Raw genomic sequence first — 18083 nt, forward strand, 5'->3', positions numbered from 1 at the left:
ACACACACATATATATATATATATATATTTATATATAGATATAACTTTCAAAAAAAAAACAAAAACAAACATGTAAAGTGATATTGAAATAGCTCGTGCAATGAGATACATTCATGTGATGCGATGGCAATGAAGACCTTTCACATAATAGTTTTGAGGAATATAAACGGAGTCTCGAATACTTAAGTTAATGATATCTATATACATGTTATTGTTGTTGACTATCGCAAAAAGGAGCTTCCATTCGTACGATGAGTGTGCGTTTCACATAACCGTTTAGAGCATATATCTGCTAGAATAAAAGAGATTCAAACGAGGTTACTGAAATTTAAGTTATTTAAATGAATATTAAAATTCAATATAACAAAAAAAAAACACTTATCATAAAAATTAGTTTGTGCAAACGTGCGGGTGTCTTTTTCCTGTAATAATAATAACCATTCAGCAAAAAAAAGAAAGAAGTAATGATAATAAGTAATAAGAGTAAACGAGCGTTTGTGTCGTGCAACAACCGTAAAAAGAGAGTGAGAGAGGGAGGCTGAGGCTGGAGCTCGACACTCATCTAAAGATCTAACCAGCTTACCGCCCCGCCCCCCCACCACACCCGCGGAGACACAGACACGAACAGAGACACAGCAGCAGAGAGGGGAGAAAAGAAAGGAAAGATGTACAGGGACGTCTCGAGCTGCAACTCTTACAACTATGGTGACGCTACCTACTGGGACGCCAGGTATGTGCAGGAGGCCGAGATGGGCAACTTCGACTGGTACCAGCGCTACTCCGCCCTCCGCCCCTTCGTCCGCAAGTACCTCCCCTCCTTCTCCTCCCGCATCCTCATGGTCGGCTGCGGCAATGCCCGTACATCCTACCTCCTCCTCTTCCTTCTTATTGATTGATTTATTGATTGATTGATTGTCCCCCTTACTCCTCCTCCTCATCCTCCTCACATCCTCCTACTACTGAAATTTGGGATCTTGGTAATGGTGGAGTGCTTCAATGCTTGTAATTTGGGTGTCGATTCAGTTGGCTGGGGTCTGTTAGTTGTGTCAATTGGGTTGCTGAATTAATGCCAAGACTGGATTTTTAGCTCAAATTTTCTAGGGATTCGTCAGCTCAGCTGCTGCTTGTAGCTGGGTAAAGCTTGGGATATATGGGAGATCGTCGTTAAGTGAAGTGGTCCCAAGTGGGTCTCTGCATATCTCTTGGGAAACTCCAGAAAACTCAAATTTTATGAAACGATCACTTATCCAGATTCGATGTTCACTCTCTATTAGCTTTTCTTTTGTTATTTGTCAATATAAAGCTTCGAACTTTACATTTGCTTTCTCCATTACATGTTCCGAAGTAACTTCATTTCCTGGTTGTTGTTGTTGTTGTTAGAAAGTGAAAATTCTGGGTTTGCTATTTGCTGCTGGTTCTGATTCATTGGGGAGTGTAAATACAGGTCTATTAGTCTTCGCAAAATTGAAGTTGAGCCAATTTATAAATAATGTTTGAGAGAGTGCTGCAATTGCTTTTCAGTCATGTCGGAGGACATGGTCAAGGATGGGTATGAAGATATTGTGAACATCGATATCTCTTCTGTTGCCATTGAAATGATGAGAAGAAAATACCAGTACATCCCTCAGCTAAAGTGTATCCTTACCTTCTGAAAGAACTACCTGTTATAGTGTATACTTTCGTGAATCTTCTATCTCCTGCTTTTGATAGCTCTTTATTTTTTCCTTACTAAGCTCGATAGACATGCAAATGGATGTCAGGGATATGAGCTTCTTCCCCGACAAATCATTTGACAGTGTCATTGATAAAGGTACATGGTCTTTCTTCATCCCCCTGAAATTCTACAGAATCCCAATCTTCTATTCCATATATTTCAACCCCCGATCTTTTTTCTTCCGTTGAGAAAATTACATCCTCCTGACTTGTTGCTTGTGGTTGTAGGAACTCTCGATTCCTTGATGGTATGCTTCTCTTCCCATTGTCTTGATCGCAGCTTCCGCATTTTTTGAGAGATTAATGTCACATGTTTCTTCTTATGGCTCTTTCAGTGCGGTACTGATGCACCGATTAGTGCTGCCCAGATGCTCGGGGAAGTGAGCAGGTTGTGGCTCTTCCAGAGATTAATTCTGCATTTTAATTTAATTCATATTTTCTTTCCTTCCTAAATTGCTGTATTGTTCACCACATATTCTGGTGCGTTGCTTGCAGGCTTCTTAAACCTGGAGGGATCTATATGTTGGTAACAAAAAACATCCCAATAGTGAACCTTTTCCTATTACTATGCGTGCTTATTTGGTTCTTTGATTTGAGAGGATTTCCAATCTATCGTGATTCTGACTCGCAGATAACTTATGGTGACCCAAACGTAAGGATGCCACATTTGAACCGGCCTGCATACAATTGGCAGATTATACTTTACATTATACGTAAGGTCTTCCTCTGGGCGTGTGTTTTGGATCACCCCTTTGATATACGTTTACTCTACAGAACCCGCTAAATTAGAGAAGTTTATTGCTTGGATCAACAAAAGGGACACCATTCAGTGATTTCAACCAATGATTTAACTACTTGTGGTTTAGGATATATGAGACATTGGTAATTGAAAAATTCTCGTGCCCAGATTATGGTGTAATTTCTGATCAGTGATTTCTCGCTCTTCTACTATTCAGGAAGCATCTATAGATTTTTCTTTGGGATAACCTTTGACATGTTCCTGCATTCTAAATGCAATTGAACTTCGACGGCATGTTTTGTGATACAGTCTCTTTTGGCACTAAAGGGGTTGACGAACTTTGATGAATAACCTCAATCTGCTCCCTTTTGCAGCAAGACCGGGATTCCAGAAGGCCAATGGCAGTAGTTCGCCAATGAGGTCACCCTTGGAACCTGCACCTCTGACCGACAAGGGCTTGCTTCCAGCCAGTTTTGTCATGGAAGATCCTGATTCTCACTTCATATACGTATGCAGAAAGATGGATAACCTAAGCAGTGTACTGCCCTATCCTCTGAACTCCGATCTTCTATAACAACGGAATCCCTTCCCACTGCCCAGGTAGTTTCATGACTCTTTTCCACAGCTTACTTCAATGTACTCCATAGTTAAAAATACTTGTATAAAATATGTGCTGCTTTTAGGTGCTCGATATTATTCTTGGAGATACTCTTCTGAATAGATGGATGCTTTCGAGACGATGGTACTCGTGGATTTGAAAGGTTAAAGCAAATAATAATTGAAGATTTGAGAAGCTTTGTTAAGATAACAATAATTTGAGATTATTTTATTTTCCAGCCTTGTTTCTATTTTTCTTGGGCGAGTTGGATATTGTAGAAGCTATTGCCTGACTGAGACATGTCAGGATGTTCACAGGACAGGCAAAGGAAGAATTTGAACCACAGAAACTTCTTTGAGGTTTTGTTTTGAAGTCATGATTTTGGTTCGGGATTGGTTCAAAAATGGATTGAGCCGGATCACTACCACCTCAGCATCCCTTTAACTTGGCAAGCCATATTTCCAATCCAATCCCCAGTTCGCTCCTTCTTTGTTTGGGTGACTTATAGAAGTGGCAATTTGAAGCAGCTCACAGAGGAAGTGCACAAAAAAAAAAAAAAAAAGAGAAAGAAAGAAAGAAAGAAAAAGAGGGAGGGGTGTGTAAATGCCCTTCTAAATTTGATAAGATAAGAACCCTAAAAGTGTCGTTTACCAATTTGGGAAACCCACCCAACACAGGGAGAGAAGAGAACATTCCCTAGAATGTGAGGAGGTTGCATCAATTGCATGGCCATTTTTAAGAACCCTCTTGGCGGAATTAGGCATTGAGGTGGAGCTCTCGGGTCCCATGCCATGGTATGAGCTCTCTGGTCCGTGATGGGATCCATCGGGACATTTTGTGGCTGCAGTTGAATGATGCAAGGAGATCGACCGTGCAAACTACCCGAGTAGGACCAGATATATATATATATTATATTAAACCTCAGCCTGCAAAGCCGCCCAATTTTTTGCCTAAAAACAGTCCGTCCACTTATAATTTTTCAAGGAGTTTGTCCCTTCCGACGAGAGTCGAACCTACTTCCTTAAATGATAAAGTTAATCTCCCCGAAATGCTTTTTCCACACTCTTTTAGGAAAACTATTGGTAGTCCACTCCAAAAAAATGGAACTATTGGTAGTCCACTCCAAAATTGATCCCACCGGAGGAAACAAACACGGCAACAAAGCAATAGCAAAGGCGAAGAAAAATGGGTGTTCGGTGGGGCCGACTGGGTTGCCAAGTGAAGCAATGAACCATTCCATTTTTCTCCAAAAATGGGTAAAAAAAGGGACTAAGCAAACTGGGGAAGGGAGCAATAAATGAAAAAGGTTAAATAAAATAGAAAGCCACCTCCTGCAATCCAATAATGGGACGGAACACAGTGGGCCATGCCAAATCAGGCAATTTATATTTTACTAAATGTATCAAATAGGGAAATTTGTTCACAATTATATGCATACACATAGATATATACATGTCACAGAAATGGAAAAGTCCAGTGGGCCCCACAATAAAAGAAAGAGAAAAAAGTTGAGGGGGGGAAAAAAAAAAAAAAAAAAGGAAGCAGAGCAGAAATGGAGGAATGACCAAAATGTGGCAAAGGGCATGCACAGAGGGGGAAGGGGAGGGAGTCTTTTATCTGCCAAGCCATGCAGACTTGCCGTTTCCAGGCTCTCTTGCCATTTGTTGAAAAAAACGTTCTCCTCTTTCCCCCCCTTCCCTCCTCCCTTTACTTAATTTCTTCTTCTACTTTCCCTTTCCCTCTCCTCTTCCCTCTTCCCCCCTTCTCTCTCTCTCTCTACCCCCACAGTCTCTGTGCCCTTTCATCTCCTCCCAGACTAGCCTAGCTTTCCTCGAGAAAGCTCGCGCCTTTTGCACCATTTTCATCCTCTTTCAGGGTAGAAGAATTGTGGGTTTTGCTTGAAATCGGAAGGGGTTGTTTGACGGCCTTGATCACAGTCGTTTTCTTGCTCTTCCTTCCTTTAGTTTTTGGTTTTGTCGGTGTGATTGGGAATGGGGAGAGGGAAGATTGAGATAAAGAGGATAGAGAATGCGAACAGCAGGCAGGTCACTTTCTCCAAGAGGCGGAATGGGCTGCTCAAGAAGGCTCAGGAACTCGCGATCCTCTGCGATGCTGAGGTTGCTGTCATCATCTTCTCCAACACCGGGAAGCTCTATGAGTACTCCAGCTCTGGGTAGGTCATCGTTCGCTATGTTCCTCAAATATAACGGTTCTGCACGTGCGGCTCCAATGGCTCTGTTTCTGGTTTTTGCCCTGTTGAAGTTTAGCTCTGGCCACAGTATGGCTGTCTCCTTGTCTCAGCGGAGCTTGCATGTGTGTTCCCCGGCTGGCTGTTCTTTCAATAAAACTTGTTTTGTTCTTTTTTTGGGTTTTTCTCGTTGATCTCTGCTTTTGAGTTTATAACCCCTTAAAACAATTCTGGAAATGCTTATCTTTGGTGCTTTTTTTTTTTTTTTTTGTCATGGAGGAATCTATTTCATTCTTTTTCAACTCACTGGGTCAAATTTTGTGTTCTAAAGAGTAATGAAATCTGTAATCCTGCATATTTTTGGGGCATAAGCTCTTTTTTTTTTCCCCCAATATATACATCAGAATAATGCAACAATGGCTCTTAGAGCCCCAGGGTTGACGATAAATTCATTGTTCCTAAGAATAATCCACTGTTAAGTGACAGTTCCTCCGCTGCTGCAAAGTGCGAACTCCAATGGGTTCTTCATTCTTTAGTCTAATGAATTTCAGAACTGACTGCAGTTGATTTTTATGATTTATGAAATGGATCTTTTGTTGGGTTCTGCATATCATGAGGATCATAAGCAACCTGAGGTTTATAGGCTACAACCTGTTCTGAAATTCCAGAGCATCATCCCGAGTTTTCTCCCATTGGGGCCCGCGGCCAGCCTCATGATTTTTGTGAGATCTAGTAGGTTCCTCACACAAATTGAGCGAACTCAACCAAAGATTCGAGAAGACGAATGAGGAATTGTGTGTCTAGTCTGAATTTTAACTTTAAACTTTACTGCAGCATGAAGCAAACTCTCTCGAGATACAGCAAATGTATGGAGTCATCGGAGTCTACTGTTGTGCAATACAAGCCGGAGATACTCCCCGAGGTACTCACTTCTCACATATAAAGCTTACATCAATATGCACTGGAAAATTGATAGGGACAGTAACTGCATCTGACTTATGATTGTGACCTGTAAACTTTTTGGCTCTTGTATTATCGGCTTGCTAAAACGTGCGGTACCTAATTAACGAATGTCAATCAACTTTCTCATGTTCTCCTTCTCAGAAGGAAGAAGAGAGGGAGGCTGAAGAGGTCAAAGAAGCTATCTCTCAGTTGCAGCTGAGGCAATTGTAAGTCTCTTTTAATATGAAAATCCCCTAAGTTCAGCGTAGGTGACATTTATGAGAGAAAATGAGATTTTTGCATCTGCATCAAACAATTGATACTCAAAATGACCCAGCCATAGAACTGCAGAGGAACCTACTTCGTCATCTTTAAGTTGCATTTTCCCATCTGCTTTAGTGTCACTGCTCGTCATGCAAATGACCTATATTGTCATTTTGGATTCAATAGGAGACTGCTGGGCAAAGACTTGACGGGTGTGGGCTTAAAGGATCTGCAAATCTTGGAACAGCAGATCAATGATGGATTGTCATCTGTTCGGGAGAGAAAGGTTGATCCCTTGGCTTTATTTCCATACTACTTTCCACCGAAAAATTACTGAATTAGTGATCATTCTTGATTCTTGATACCTAGTTTATGATTGCTTAAATTGCAAACTCTTTTATTTTAGGAGCAGTGGCTGATGGAGCAACTAGAGAAATCAAGGCTGCAGGTATAATACCATAAACCAAACCAAACTCATGCTACTATGGTGTGGAAATTTATTTACTTATGGCAATATTGAGTCTTAAATCTTCTTTTTGAAAGGTTTAAAGTTAATCATTCTTCAGTATTTGGCTCAGACAAGTAATCTTTCTAAAAAGACTCACCAAAACTACTTTGGTCAAAATCATTCTTCAGTCAGAGGGTTCCTTCACACTTGATGAAATCTTTCTAAAAGACTCATCAAAAATATTTTGCTCGGTTGGTTGTTATCAGGAGCAACGAGCTATGCTGGAGAACGAAACCCTGCGAAGACAGGCAAATATATACTCCCCTGACAAACATATTTTTTCCATGTTGACTTCCTTTCTCAAGAAACCTTCTGTGTCGAGCTTAATGATATCAATCGTTTTCTTCTCTGCACTCTCTTCCCAGATTGAGGAGTTCCGAGGATTCTTACCATGCACCGACTTGATTGACTGTCACCGTAACGAACAGAAGAGCACATTTTTTGCGAGTCATGTTGATCCTGCTACTTTGGAAGAAGCGAGGGATCATTCACTGGAGAATGAAGATTCTGACACAGCATTGCACTTGGGGTATAATGAAAAATTGCATAGTATTGTAGATTTCCATTTACATTTACAAGTTGTTATCATCATTTAAATTCTGAATCTCAACTAATGTGCAAAACTTTTCATCATTTTCAGGCTGCCTAATGAAATCTATCGCAAGAGGAAGGTTCCAGAGAGCGAGAGTGGCTCCAGCTCCGCTAGTCGATTCGGTTTACAGTAAAACCTGGCGAGGTTTCTCCCTTGGTGCTTTCGTGTAGCGGAGTAGTGAGAAACAGAGAGGATTCTTTAAGATAATGAAATAGTTTACTGAATTTTGAGCAGCTTCATAGAGTGACAGAAACAAAGCAAGAAGTAAAAATGCAACAGTGGGAGTTGAGATTTATGGTTGACTTCTAAAGCAGGTTTCGGAATTAGTAGGAATATATGCTGATGAAAGTCGTGCAACTTCTCTGCATCCCTCTCTTAACCTTTCTTCTTCCAGTCCGTGTTGAGGAAATCGATGTCGAACTTTCCGACCAAGCACAGAGTGATCAATGTTTCTCTGTTTTTACGATGAAAACGAAGTACTAAACACTTACAATGACAAAAAATTTATATATATATACACCAGAAATTACAGACATAAAACACCACCTATATATATATATATATATATATATATACAAGCTACTGCTTATGTATTCTTAAGCAATCAATCACCTCATTTCTGCTCCTCAGAATCTCAGAGAAAAGATGATCAACCTCTTCACTGATTTCTTCTGTCAACTTCTCAAATCCCTTAAGTTTAGTCTGCAACATCTCTGCAGCAGCACAGACTCTCTCCTCTTCACCTTCTTTCTGAATTGCAGCAACAAGGCAGGCTACTGACTCATTAATCTCCTCCACCTCTCTCAGCACACAGCCTTTCCGCAGAATCACTTCATGAACCTCTAAGTCAACCCCGATCAGCGAAGAATTCTCGGACCCAATCGCCCATTTTCTTGTTTTCAAGTAAGCCTTCGGGTCCCCGCTAAGAGCGGACAACACAGCCCCGCACTCCCAATATGCGATACCCTCCATTAGCCTCAGAGCTTTATGAATCACCATCTCTTTTCCATGACAGACCCTCTCTCCATCTGTTCCGAGTTCTTTCAGCTGAGCTTCTTGGGGCTGAATTGGGGCCAGACGGTCTGCTGCAGCGGACGGCGAGCTGCCGAGAAAGCTCAGGGCATGGGACAGGGAGAGCCTTGATTGGCCCAGGTGAGAGAGACAGGAGCTGATGGAATTGAGAAGCTCCAGTAGGTTCAAGCTATAGCTGAGATAGCTCTCCACAAGATCAGCCTCCCACCTGTTCACCGAGTGATCCATTTGGGCAGCTAGCTTCATGAAGGCTCCGTTCATCGAGTGCAGGATCCCTAAGCACTGCTTGGCCCATGAAAGGGATAGGAACCGGGAGTCCTGGTCCAAGCTTGGCAGCAGGCGATCAAGGCTGCTCGAAACCTCGACACGGAAGGCCTCAGGTTCGGGTTGGGAGGGCGGATGGTGGTGGAGGTGGAGATGGTTTTCCATTGCGGAGCAGAATTTGCTGAATGTCGCTGTGGATGGGACCATTGACGAGTTATTGAGGACAGAAACAAAGGAATTGTAGACAGGAAGGTTTGACAAAGAAGGAAGGGAGGAAGATTGTTTGGTCGGGGTTTGCTTTGCTATGTGGGGAAGGGAAGGGGAAGCAAGGCCAGAGTCCTTTAAAATTAAACGTGTTCTTTTTTTTTTTTTAAAAAAAAACTTTGGTGTGTGGCATGAGATGAAGATGACATATGTGCCTAAACAAAAATTGACTTTGAAAAACCACGTAGGGCTTCTTTGGCTTTACTTGCGAGTGCATGATTAGAACATAGATTGATGGATAGATAATCTTCATTTAGTTTTATTTCCGAACCGACCAAATTCTTGGATATGGGTAAGCCTGCGGACGGACGGTAAATCACGCAACCACTTATCAAGTGGAAAACTAATTCGCAAAAAAATAAAATGGTTTTATTAGCTCTTTTTCGAAGCTGGAAAGTTTGTGAAGAGGGGAATTGATAGATCGATAAGAATATACACGAAGTCGATAAATCATATGAACTGGCAGGCATTGTAGCTTTTTATTCGGTGTCATCCAAGTCACTTTTGCTAATCTAAAAGATTTATGCAATTTAATATAATGTGTGTGTATATAATATCCAAATCACTTTTGCCTATGACGGGCTGCAAAACCGACGGGCCGCCAAAAAACCGGAGAAGTTGGCGGCGGTCAAACCGATCGTTTTATTTTAACTATTAATATATGAGATCCCATGTGTTCTCATGCTCCTCCGTCTGTCAGTATCTGTGGGAGTTTTGTTTTGTTTTTTCTTTTTCTTTTTCTTTTTCTTTTTTTCTGTCGCGGAATGATTTGGGCTTGGTTCAACCCCGTCCACTCGACCCGACCATTCCTATCTAGTAATCTTCAAATTGACAACTATGAGCTTTTTGTTGGGAAGAGATGTACTCAACCAAACAATAACGCAGCGATTAATCTTCCTCCCCTTCTAGTGTAATCGAGATAGGAACTAATCAAATCAACCAACAAGCAGTAAAGTAAAAGAACACCAATAATTTTACGTGGAAAACCCCGATGTGGGGAAAAACCACGGGACCAACTCCGAATCAACGATCCACTATAAATGAAGGTTATACAATGTCTTTCATCAAGGGTAAACCCTTGGATCACCAAACTCAAGAGAAACACTCTCTTGGATCACCCAAATACTAAATTCGTCACCCACACCGGGTGGTTCACAAAATCAGCTGAAACAACACCTACAAAGCTCAAATAGAAATTCTGACCGTTCAGAAGTTAGCCCCACGTGTTGTGAAGCTGCTGTCAAAATTTCGTCCCAATTGGAATTCGTTTGATGTCCCGATCGAGGTTTGATCTCCAGCTGCGCGCTGCCCCTGTTTATCCGATTTTGCTCTGTTCTTTTGTTGCTGCTTCTGCTGATCTACTGCTTCTCTTCTACCGCTGCTGCCGCACACCACTGATCTGCAGCTGTTCTGCTGCTATTTATTCCTCAGCTAGTTTGCTGAAATATTAACCCTAACAAAAATGGGTTCTTGGGCCTATTAAAGCTCGATAAAAGCCCAATACAATTTGAGCCCAACTTCCTCCAAATTGGAGGGATACCCAACAAACTTCCCCTCCCGACTATTTGGAGGCTTCAAGCATACCGGCTATACTTCGGCAAACATGAAGTTTCTCCCTAGCGAGAGGTTTTGTCATCATATCAGCTCCATTCTCATCGGTGTGCACTTTGTCTAGCTTCACCAGTTTGGACTCCAACACATCTCTAATCCAATGAAGCTTGATATCGATATGCTTCGACCTCGAATGGAAAGTGGGATTCTTGCAAAGATGAATGGCGCTTTGACTATCACAGTGTAGAACATACCTTTCTTGCTTCAAGCTCAACTCCTGCAAAAACTTTTGCAACCACAACATCTCCTTGCAACCTTCGGTCACCGCAATGTATTCGGCTTCCGTTGTAGACAAAGCGATGCACTTTTGAAGCCTTGACTGCCATGAGATAGCTCCCCCTGCAAAAGTCATCAAGTATCCCGAAGTGGATTTCCGGGAATCAATATCTCCTGCCATATCCGCATCCGTATAGCCCACTAACTCCGGCTTACCAGTGCCAAAGTGTAAACACACCTTGGATGTTCCTCTGAGATACCTCAGAATCCACTTAACTGCATTCCAATGCTCTTTCCCCGGATTGGAGAGAAAACGACTAACCACACCAACAGAATGAGCGATATCTGGTCTTGTACAGACCATGGCATACATCAAACTTCCTACAGCTGATGAGTAAGGAACTTTCTTCATCTCTTCTTTCTCCTTCTCACTTGTAGGACATTGCTTCGAGCTAAGTTTGAAATGAGAAGCAAGTGGTGATGAAACTGGTTTAGCATTACCCATGTTGAACCGATCCAAAATCTTCTCGATGTACTTCTCTTGAGAAAGCCAAAGTTTTCCACTTGATCTGTCACGAGAAATATGCATCCCAAGGATCTGTTTTGCCGGTCCCAAATCCTTCATGGCAAAGGACTTGCTGAGCTCTTTCTTCAACTCTGCAATCTTGCTCATATCATGACCGACAAGCAACATATCATCCACATATAACAGTAAAATGATAAAATCACCATCCGAGAATTGTTTCACGAACACACAATGATCTGAAGTTGTCCGTGTGTAGCCATGGCTCAACATGAAAGAGTCAAACTTTTTGTACCACTGCCGAGGTGCTTGCTTAAGCCCATACAAGCTCTTTCTCAGCCTGCACACCAAATGCTCCTTACCTTTAACTCGGAATCCTTCAGGCTGCTCCATATATATTTCTTCCTCCAAGTCACCATGCAGGAAAGCTGTTTTTACATCGAGCTGTTCGATCTCCAAGTTCAGACTAGCTGCCAGTGCGAGAACAACTCGGATCGATGACATCTTGACAACGGGCGAGAAGATCTCCTCGAAGTCAACTCCTTTCTTCTGGTTGAAACCTTTCACTACCAGCCGAGCTTTGTATCGAGGTCGCGAGTTCTCTGTCTTCAACCTGTAGACCCATTTGTTCTTCAATGCTCTCTTACCTTGCGGTAGTTTCACGAGGTCATACGTGTGATTTTCAGACAAGGAGTTCATCTCCTCATTCATCGCCTTCAACCAGTGCTCCTTGTGCTCATGTGCCACAGCTTCATCATAGCACTCAGGTTCTCCCCCGTCAGTCAGTAGCACATACTCATGAGGCGGATATCTTGTAGATGGTCGTCTTATTTTATCAGATTGTCTAGGTAGATCTGCAGGCTCTAACTGTAACCGCGAGCCTGTATCATCCGTAGTCACATCATCATCTACCTGAGGAATCTCACCCCCAGTCGTGGTTTCTTCATACTCACCAGGTACCTCTTCCACTGGATGTTCTACATCAACCGGTACAGGAATAGAGATCTCGTGAGGATTGTCTACTCTGGCCTTCTCTAACTTTTGCAAATCCTCGATTGTCTAGTCCTCAAAGAAGACAACATCCCTACTCCTGATGATCTTCTTGCTATCAGGGTCCCAAAGCCTGTACCCGAACTCTTCATGTGCATAACCCAAGAAGATGCATTGTTTTGCCTTGGCATCAAGTTTTGATCTTTCATCTCGAGGAATGTGAACAGATGCCCTGCACCCGAAGACTCTGAGATGCTTGTATGATACTTTCTTGCCGGTCCACACCTGCAGGGGTACATCTCCATCAAGTGCAACTGACGGTGTAAGATTAATAAGATCAACCGCTGACCTCATTGCCTCGCCCCAGAAAGACTTAGACAGTTTCGCCTGAGAAAGCATACAACGAACTCTCTCAACAATTGTGCGATTCATCCTCTCTGCAAGCCCGTTCTGCTGTGGTGTCTTTTGTACCGTCTTCTCAAGTTTGATACCGTGAGTCCTGCAATAGTTCTCAAAAGGACCCCTATACTCACCACCATTATCAGCTCTTACACATTTCAGCTTCATGCTCGTTTCTCTTTCCACTGCTACATGGAAGTTCTTGAAAATCTCAGTCACCTGATTTTTAGTTCTCATAGGGTAAGCCCAAACCTTCCTGGTGTGATCATCTATAAAGGTCACAAAATAGAGAGCACCACCAAGAGATCTATCCGACATGAAACAAACATCAGTATGCACAAGGTCAAGTATATGATCGCATCTAGAGGGACGACTTCTAACAAAAGAAACTCTCCTCTGCTTACCGGCTAAACAGTGATCACAAGTGCTCAAGTGCATACCTTTAACGGGCAAAGACTGCTTTCTAGCAAGAATTTGAATACCTTTCTCGCTGATATGCCCAAGTCTCCTATGCCATAGCTCGATAGGATAATCCTCAGCAACATTAACCTGACCGGAATTGTGTTTGGCACGCAGCCTGTAGAGAGTGTCTGTCTTCTGACCCCGTGCCACAATCAACAAACCCTTGGAGAGCTTCCATCTCCCATTACTAAGTTCGTTACTGTAGCCTTCATCATCAAGCTGACCCGTCGAGATTAGGTTAAGACGAATTTCTGGAACATGCCTCACCTTCTTCAGAAGCAACTTGCAGCCAAGCTCGGTCTCTAGACAGACATCACCAGTACCGACAATCTTGCATGACTGTTCATTCCCCATTCTCACATAACCATAGTCCCCGGTAGTGTAAGATGAGAAGAAATCCCGATGAGGAGTGACATGAAACGAGGCACCTGTATCTGCAACCCAGGTAGAGTCCTGACATGTGAAATTCACATAGGCTTCATCACAAATGATGTAGGTCTCTCCATCAGATGCCACTGCTGTAGTGCCTTCTTCTTTCTTGTTCTCACCGTTGCCATTCTGATTTTTCTTCAGAGCTCTACACTCCCTTTTGTAGTGTCCCTCCTTTCCACAGTGATAGCAAGTGACCACTTTCCTCGTCTTCGACTTTGATCTACCCCTCGATTTGCCACGTGAGTTACTATGCTTGGAAGAGAAATTTCTGCTTTGACTTCTCCCCCGTTGTTCAGTAACCAAAGCTTCAGACTGAATGGAAATCCCCGAGCCTTTCCTTCTAGTCTCCTCATTAAATAAACTGTCTGTCACCGTGGCCAACGATAGCTTCCCGTTTGGCGCAGAATTGCTTAATGCAACCACGAGTGTGTCCCAATTATCCGGTAGAGTCCCTAAAAGTAGACAAGCCTGCAACTCATCGGGTAATATTATCTCCAGGTTCGTCAACTGGTTAATAATATCCTGGAAATTACTCATGTGCGCAGCCATATCACCTCCATCCTGAAAACGAAGATGAACCAGCTTCTTCACGAGGAATGCCTTATTTTGCGGTGTCTTCCTCGCATAGAGATTTGTCAATTTATCCCACAAAGCTTTTGCATTTGTCTCCTGAGCAACATGATGATAAATACTATTGTCTATCCACTGCCGAATCAAACCAATAGTCTTCCGATTTGTGCGTTCCCAAGCCTTGTCATCCTTATCTTTGGGTTTCGCGGAATCCCCTTCAATGGGATCGTACAAATCCCTGCAAAATAGAAGATCCTCCATCCGAGACTTCCATATAGAGTAGTTGGTTGCATTCAACTTGAACATAGATCCTGTAGATTCCTCCATCTCGAAAACACCGAAAAACTCAAACTTCTCTAACCCGAGGCTCTGATACCACTTGTTGGGAAGGGATGTACTCAACCAAACAATAACGCAGCGATTAATCTTCCTCCCCTTCTAGTGTAATCGAGATAGGAACTAATCAAATCAACCAACAAGCAGTAAAGTAAAAGAACACCAATAATTTTACGTGGAAAACCCCGATGTGGGGAAAAACCACGGGACCAACTCCGAATCAACGATCCACTATGAATGAAGGTTATACAATGTCTTTCATCAAGGGTAAACCCTTGGATCACCAAACTCAAGAGAAACACTCTCTTGGATCACCCAAATACTAAATTCGTCACCCACACCGGGTGGTTCACAAAATCAGCTGAAACAACACCTACAAAGCTCAAATAGAAATTCTGACCGTTCAGAAGTTAGCCCCACGTGTTGTGAAGCTGCTGTCAAAATTTCGTCCCAATCGGAATTCGTTTGTTGTCCCGATCGAGGTTTGATCTCCAGCTGCGCGCTGCCCCTGTTTATCCGATTTTGCTCTGTTCTTTTGTTGCTGCTTCTGCTGATCTACTGCTTCTCTTCTACCGCTGCTGCCGCACACCACTGATCTGCAGCTGTTCTGCTGCTATTTATTCCTCAGCTAGTTTGCTGAAATATTAACCCTAACAAAAATGGGTTCTTGGGCCTATTAAAGCCCGATAAAAGCCCAATACAATTTGAGCCCAACTTCCTCCAAATTGGAGGGATACCCAACACTTTTATATGTAGCTTATATATGTGTGTACAAATGTTAATTGTTTCCGAGTATCCAAATCATATTGTATTGTTATTTGATAGTCCTGCTAAAACTAAGTACTCATTATCATATTGTGTTGTTACTGATTGGAAGATACAACAAGGTACACCGCTCGCTTCAATTGTTAGCTCGGTAATCTCACTGATGGATTCATCGCAGTAGATCAACCCAACCACATATTCTGTTGTATCGGCACCATAACTTCACTACAATGTCGAATTACATGAGTCCTTAGCATATAAACAAAAACTATAAAGCTTATAATTCAAAGAGTAAGCTGGAGAAAAAGAAGGTGCAGTGTATCGACATATACTCTCGCCTCATAACTAATAAGTTTCATATATGATTTATGTGATGAAATTTTCTGCGTCATTTTATAGTTATTAAGATTTGTGTTTTATACAGTATATTGATATGTGATTTTTGTGACCGAAAAGAATAAGTTGAAAAAAAGAAAGAGAAGAGTTTCTGCCCCGTGGGTGGGCTGTCTACAATGTGTACATTTGTTTCTCTATTTCTGGGCTAATTAAATGGGCTGGGTTGATAAATGCCCAGCTTTCACTAATTTGGGCTGCTCGGATTTTATTATTAAAGGGAGAATTAAGGAAAAAAAAAAAGGCAGCTATTAGCTCCGTGGTAGTGTGCACCCCTATAACTGCGTTATGATCTCGTCTGACGACCAATAAGTTATAGATTTGGTACTCGTGATGAGATTATTTGTGCAATTTCTATTATCTATTAAGATTTATATTTCATTGTATCAAATTCCTAGGCCTGCTTTGTACAAAAAAAAAAAAAAAAAAGAAGAGAAAGTTGGATGGGCCTCGTTCTATCTACTGACGGCCATGATTCAAGCCATATTGTAAATCGTGCAATGCTGCATGTCTCTTCCTAACCCCTTTTTTCGATCCCAAGTTCCCTCCATAATCCCTTTTAACCCACCATCCAAACAAGCTATAAGAAAATATTATATCCAACATGAATCCATGATCTTATCCGGTGTTCATGTTTTCTTATCAATACATCTCACTTTTATTATATTTGCAAGCAAAAATATGCATATTATTAGATCATATACATGTTATAATCTAAAGGTTCCTTTAAAGATGCAAATCGAGATTAAAGGTATATCAATATATAAATAGTTGACTGATACATAATGATTTCATCAAAATTAACTCATGGACACATAATCAAGTAAGACTGAGAACTTTCGTCAATAAAAAAGGAATACAATCCATATATATATATATGCATTGAGTTGATAAGCTCGAGGATAGCTGGTGACTACAGCTACTTCACTGAATTAAAGTAAACTGAAGACAATTAAGACAATACACCATTTGAATAAAATTCTAGGAGAGAATAGAGATACGCATATATATACATATATATGCATATGTATTTGCGTACAAATGCAAATATGCAATGTATATGCCTTTTCCATGAAAAAAGCTACAGCAATAACAACAACGTTGGGACCGAGACTGAGAGGGCCGCCTTGATTTGGTCGGAGCAAACAAGAATTCCTAAACCCATATATATATATATATATATATATATATATATTAGCCGTCCTTTTTATAATTAGTAACTAATCTCCAACTTTTAATGGGTCCAATCCATTCTAATTATTAATTAGGTCCCCCGTCCGGCCTTGCCGGTCGCTTATAATGTTTTAACCTTTAAGTAACAAGATTCTCTTCTTTGGGAAAGTGTAATACATATATGTACATGAATGCAGCTCCATTCTATATATATATATATATTCCAATATTGGCAAGGGAACGTAAGCTTGTATTAACAAGTGGTCGTCGATGTCGAAGTTCTGGAAACGCAAGTTTCGGATCTTGTATGCCTGCAATTAACCTTATTCGTAAAACCCAACTCAAAGGACAATGACGGACTTCGAACAATATATTCACGACTGTGATTGTGCTTCACTGTATATATAATCACTTTGTAGGAATTGTCATGAATGAGATCAGTTCCTAACTAAATAGAAACTACCGCATGACATGTGCTAATTATTTATTAAAATTTTTTAATCTTCATGCATTTTCACTAAACTTATCAACATTATCATTATACCTCGGCCCTAATATATATAATTATATATATAGATCGAATGACATGAATTTGTCATATATAATTATAATTATATAAAATCACCGCCTGCAGGGAGATGGATCGAATAAATATTTAATCCACATAAACATGGCACCGATCGATCTTCATGATTAAATTAGAGTAAAATTAATTAATGCCCCATGTTAATCTGTTCGCTTAAAAATGGAAATTGACCAAAAAGCAAGCTCTCCCACACTCCTTCCTTCCATATTCCACTGCAACGATCACATCGTATATATATAAATACAACTGAACAATGTTAATATAATAATCTTTTAAAAAATCAAATTTCTTTGATTTGAATCTGAGCAATTCAACGGGGACGTCCACAGAGCCATGACCCCGTTAATGTCCAGTATATAAATTTATAAAGCTCAGCTCAGTCCATATCATTATTTCACGCGCTCTTCTATTTCATGGATACAACTCATTATATATATATATATATATATCAAATTTAGACCATTAACTTTACCCAAAAAATTAAGACCAATCAAAGAGGGGTATCGCAGTGGTACACGCCGCC

The 18083-nt window shown here is 41.2% G+C and overlaps 2 protein-coding genes across 7 annotated transcripts; both read left to right on the forward strand.

Annotated features, from left to right (window-relative positions):
- The first annotated feature begins 508 nt into the window (after nt 1-508).
- LOC116208964 (EEF1A lysine methyltransferase 4) lies at nt 509-3437 on the forward strand. Its single transcript, XM_031542542.1, has 9 exons — nt 509-858; nt 1522-1635; nt 1742-1810; nt 1942-1961; nt 2049-2101; nt 2209-2239; nt 2345-2426; nt 2827-3052; nt 3136-3437. The coding sequence occupies exons 1-8, from the start codon at nt 666-668 to the stop codon at nt 3024-3026; spliced, it is 762 nt and encodes a 253-aa protein (XP_031398402.1). The 5' UTR covers nt 509-665; the 3' UTR covers nt 3027-3052; nt 3136-3437.
- A 1153-nt stretch (nt 3438-4590) lies between these two features.
- LOC116208926 (agamous-like MADS-box protein AGL15) lies at nt 4591-7901 on the forward strand. Of its 6 annotated transcripts, none has more exons than XM_031542508.1 (8): nt 4591-5223; nt 6073-6160; nt 6343-6407; nt 6631-6730; nt 6857-6892; nt 7081-7200; nt 7318-7481; nt 7593-7892. In XM_031542508.1, the coding sequence occupies exons 1-8, from the start codon at nt 5042-5044 to the stop codon at nt 7675-7677; spliced, it is 840 nt and encodes a 279-aa protein (XP_031398368.1). In that variant the 5' UTR covers nt 4591-5041; the 3' UTR covers nt 7678-7892. The 6 variants fall into 6 exon arrangements, with proteins under 6 accessions (XP_031398368.1, XP_031398363.1, XP_031398393.1 ...); XM_031542503.1 differs by having other exon boundaries at nt 4592-5223; nt 6851-6892; XM_031542521.1 differs by having other exon boundaries at nt 4597-5223; nt 7159-7200.
- Nucleotides 7902-18083: the final 10182 nt, after the last annotated feature.

Source organism: Punica granatum, chromosome 1 (assembly GCF_007655135.1).
Source record: "Punica granatum isolate Tunisia-2019 chromosome 1, ASM765513v2, whole genome shotgun sequence".
Lineage (NCBI taxonomy): Eukaryota > Viridiplantae > Streptophyta > Magnoliopsida > Myrtales > Lythraceae > Punica > Punica granatum.

Excerpts from the sequence above, each read along its gene's own strand:
- LOC116208964 (XM_031542542.1), top strand. The coding sequence starts at position 666 with ATGTACAGGGACGTCTCGAGCTGCAACTCTTACAACTATGGTGACGCT. Across the intron at positions 859-1,521 it reads GGTCGGCTGCGGCAATGCCC|TCATGTCGGAGGACATGGTC; the intron begins GTACATCCTACC and ends ATTGCTTTTCAG. Across the intron at positions 2,240-2,344 it reads CTGGAGGGATCTATATGTTG|ATAACTTATGGTGACCCAAA; the intron begins GTAACAAAAAAC and ends TCTGACTCGCAG.
- LOC116208926 (XM_031542503.1), top strand. The coding sequence starts at position 5,042 with ATGGGGAGAGGGAAGATTGAGATAAAGAGGATAGAGAATGCGAACAGC. Across the intron at positions 5,224-6,072 it reads TATGAGTACTCCAGCTCTGG|CATGAAGCAAACTCTCTCGA; the intron begins GTAGGTCATCGT and ends ACTTTACTGCAG. Across the intron at positions 7,201-7,317 it reads ACGAAACCCTGCGAAGACAG|ATTGAGGAGTTCCGAGGATT; the intron begins GCAAATATATAC and ends CTCTCTTCCCAG.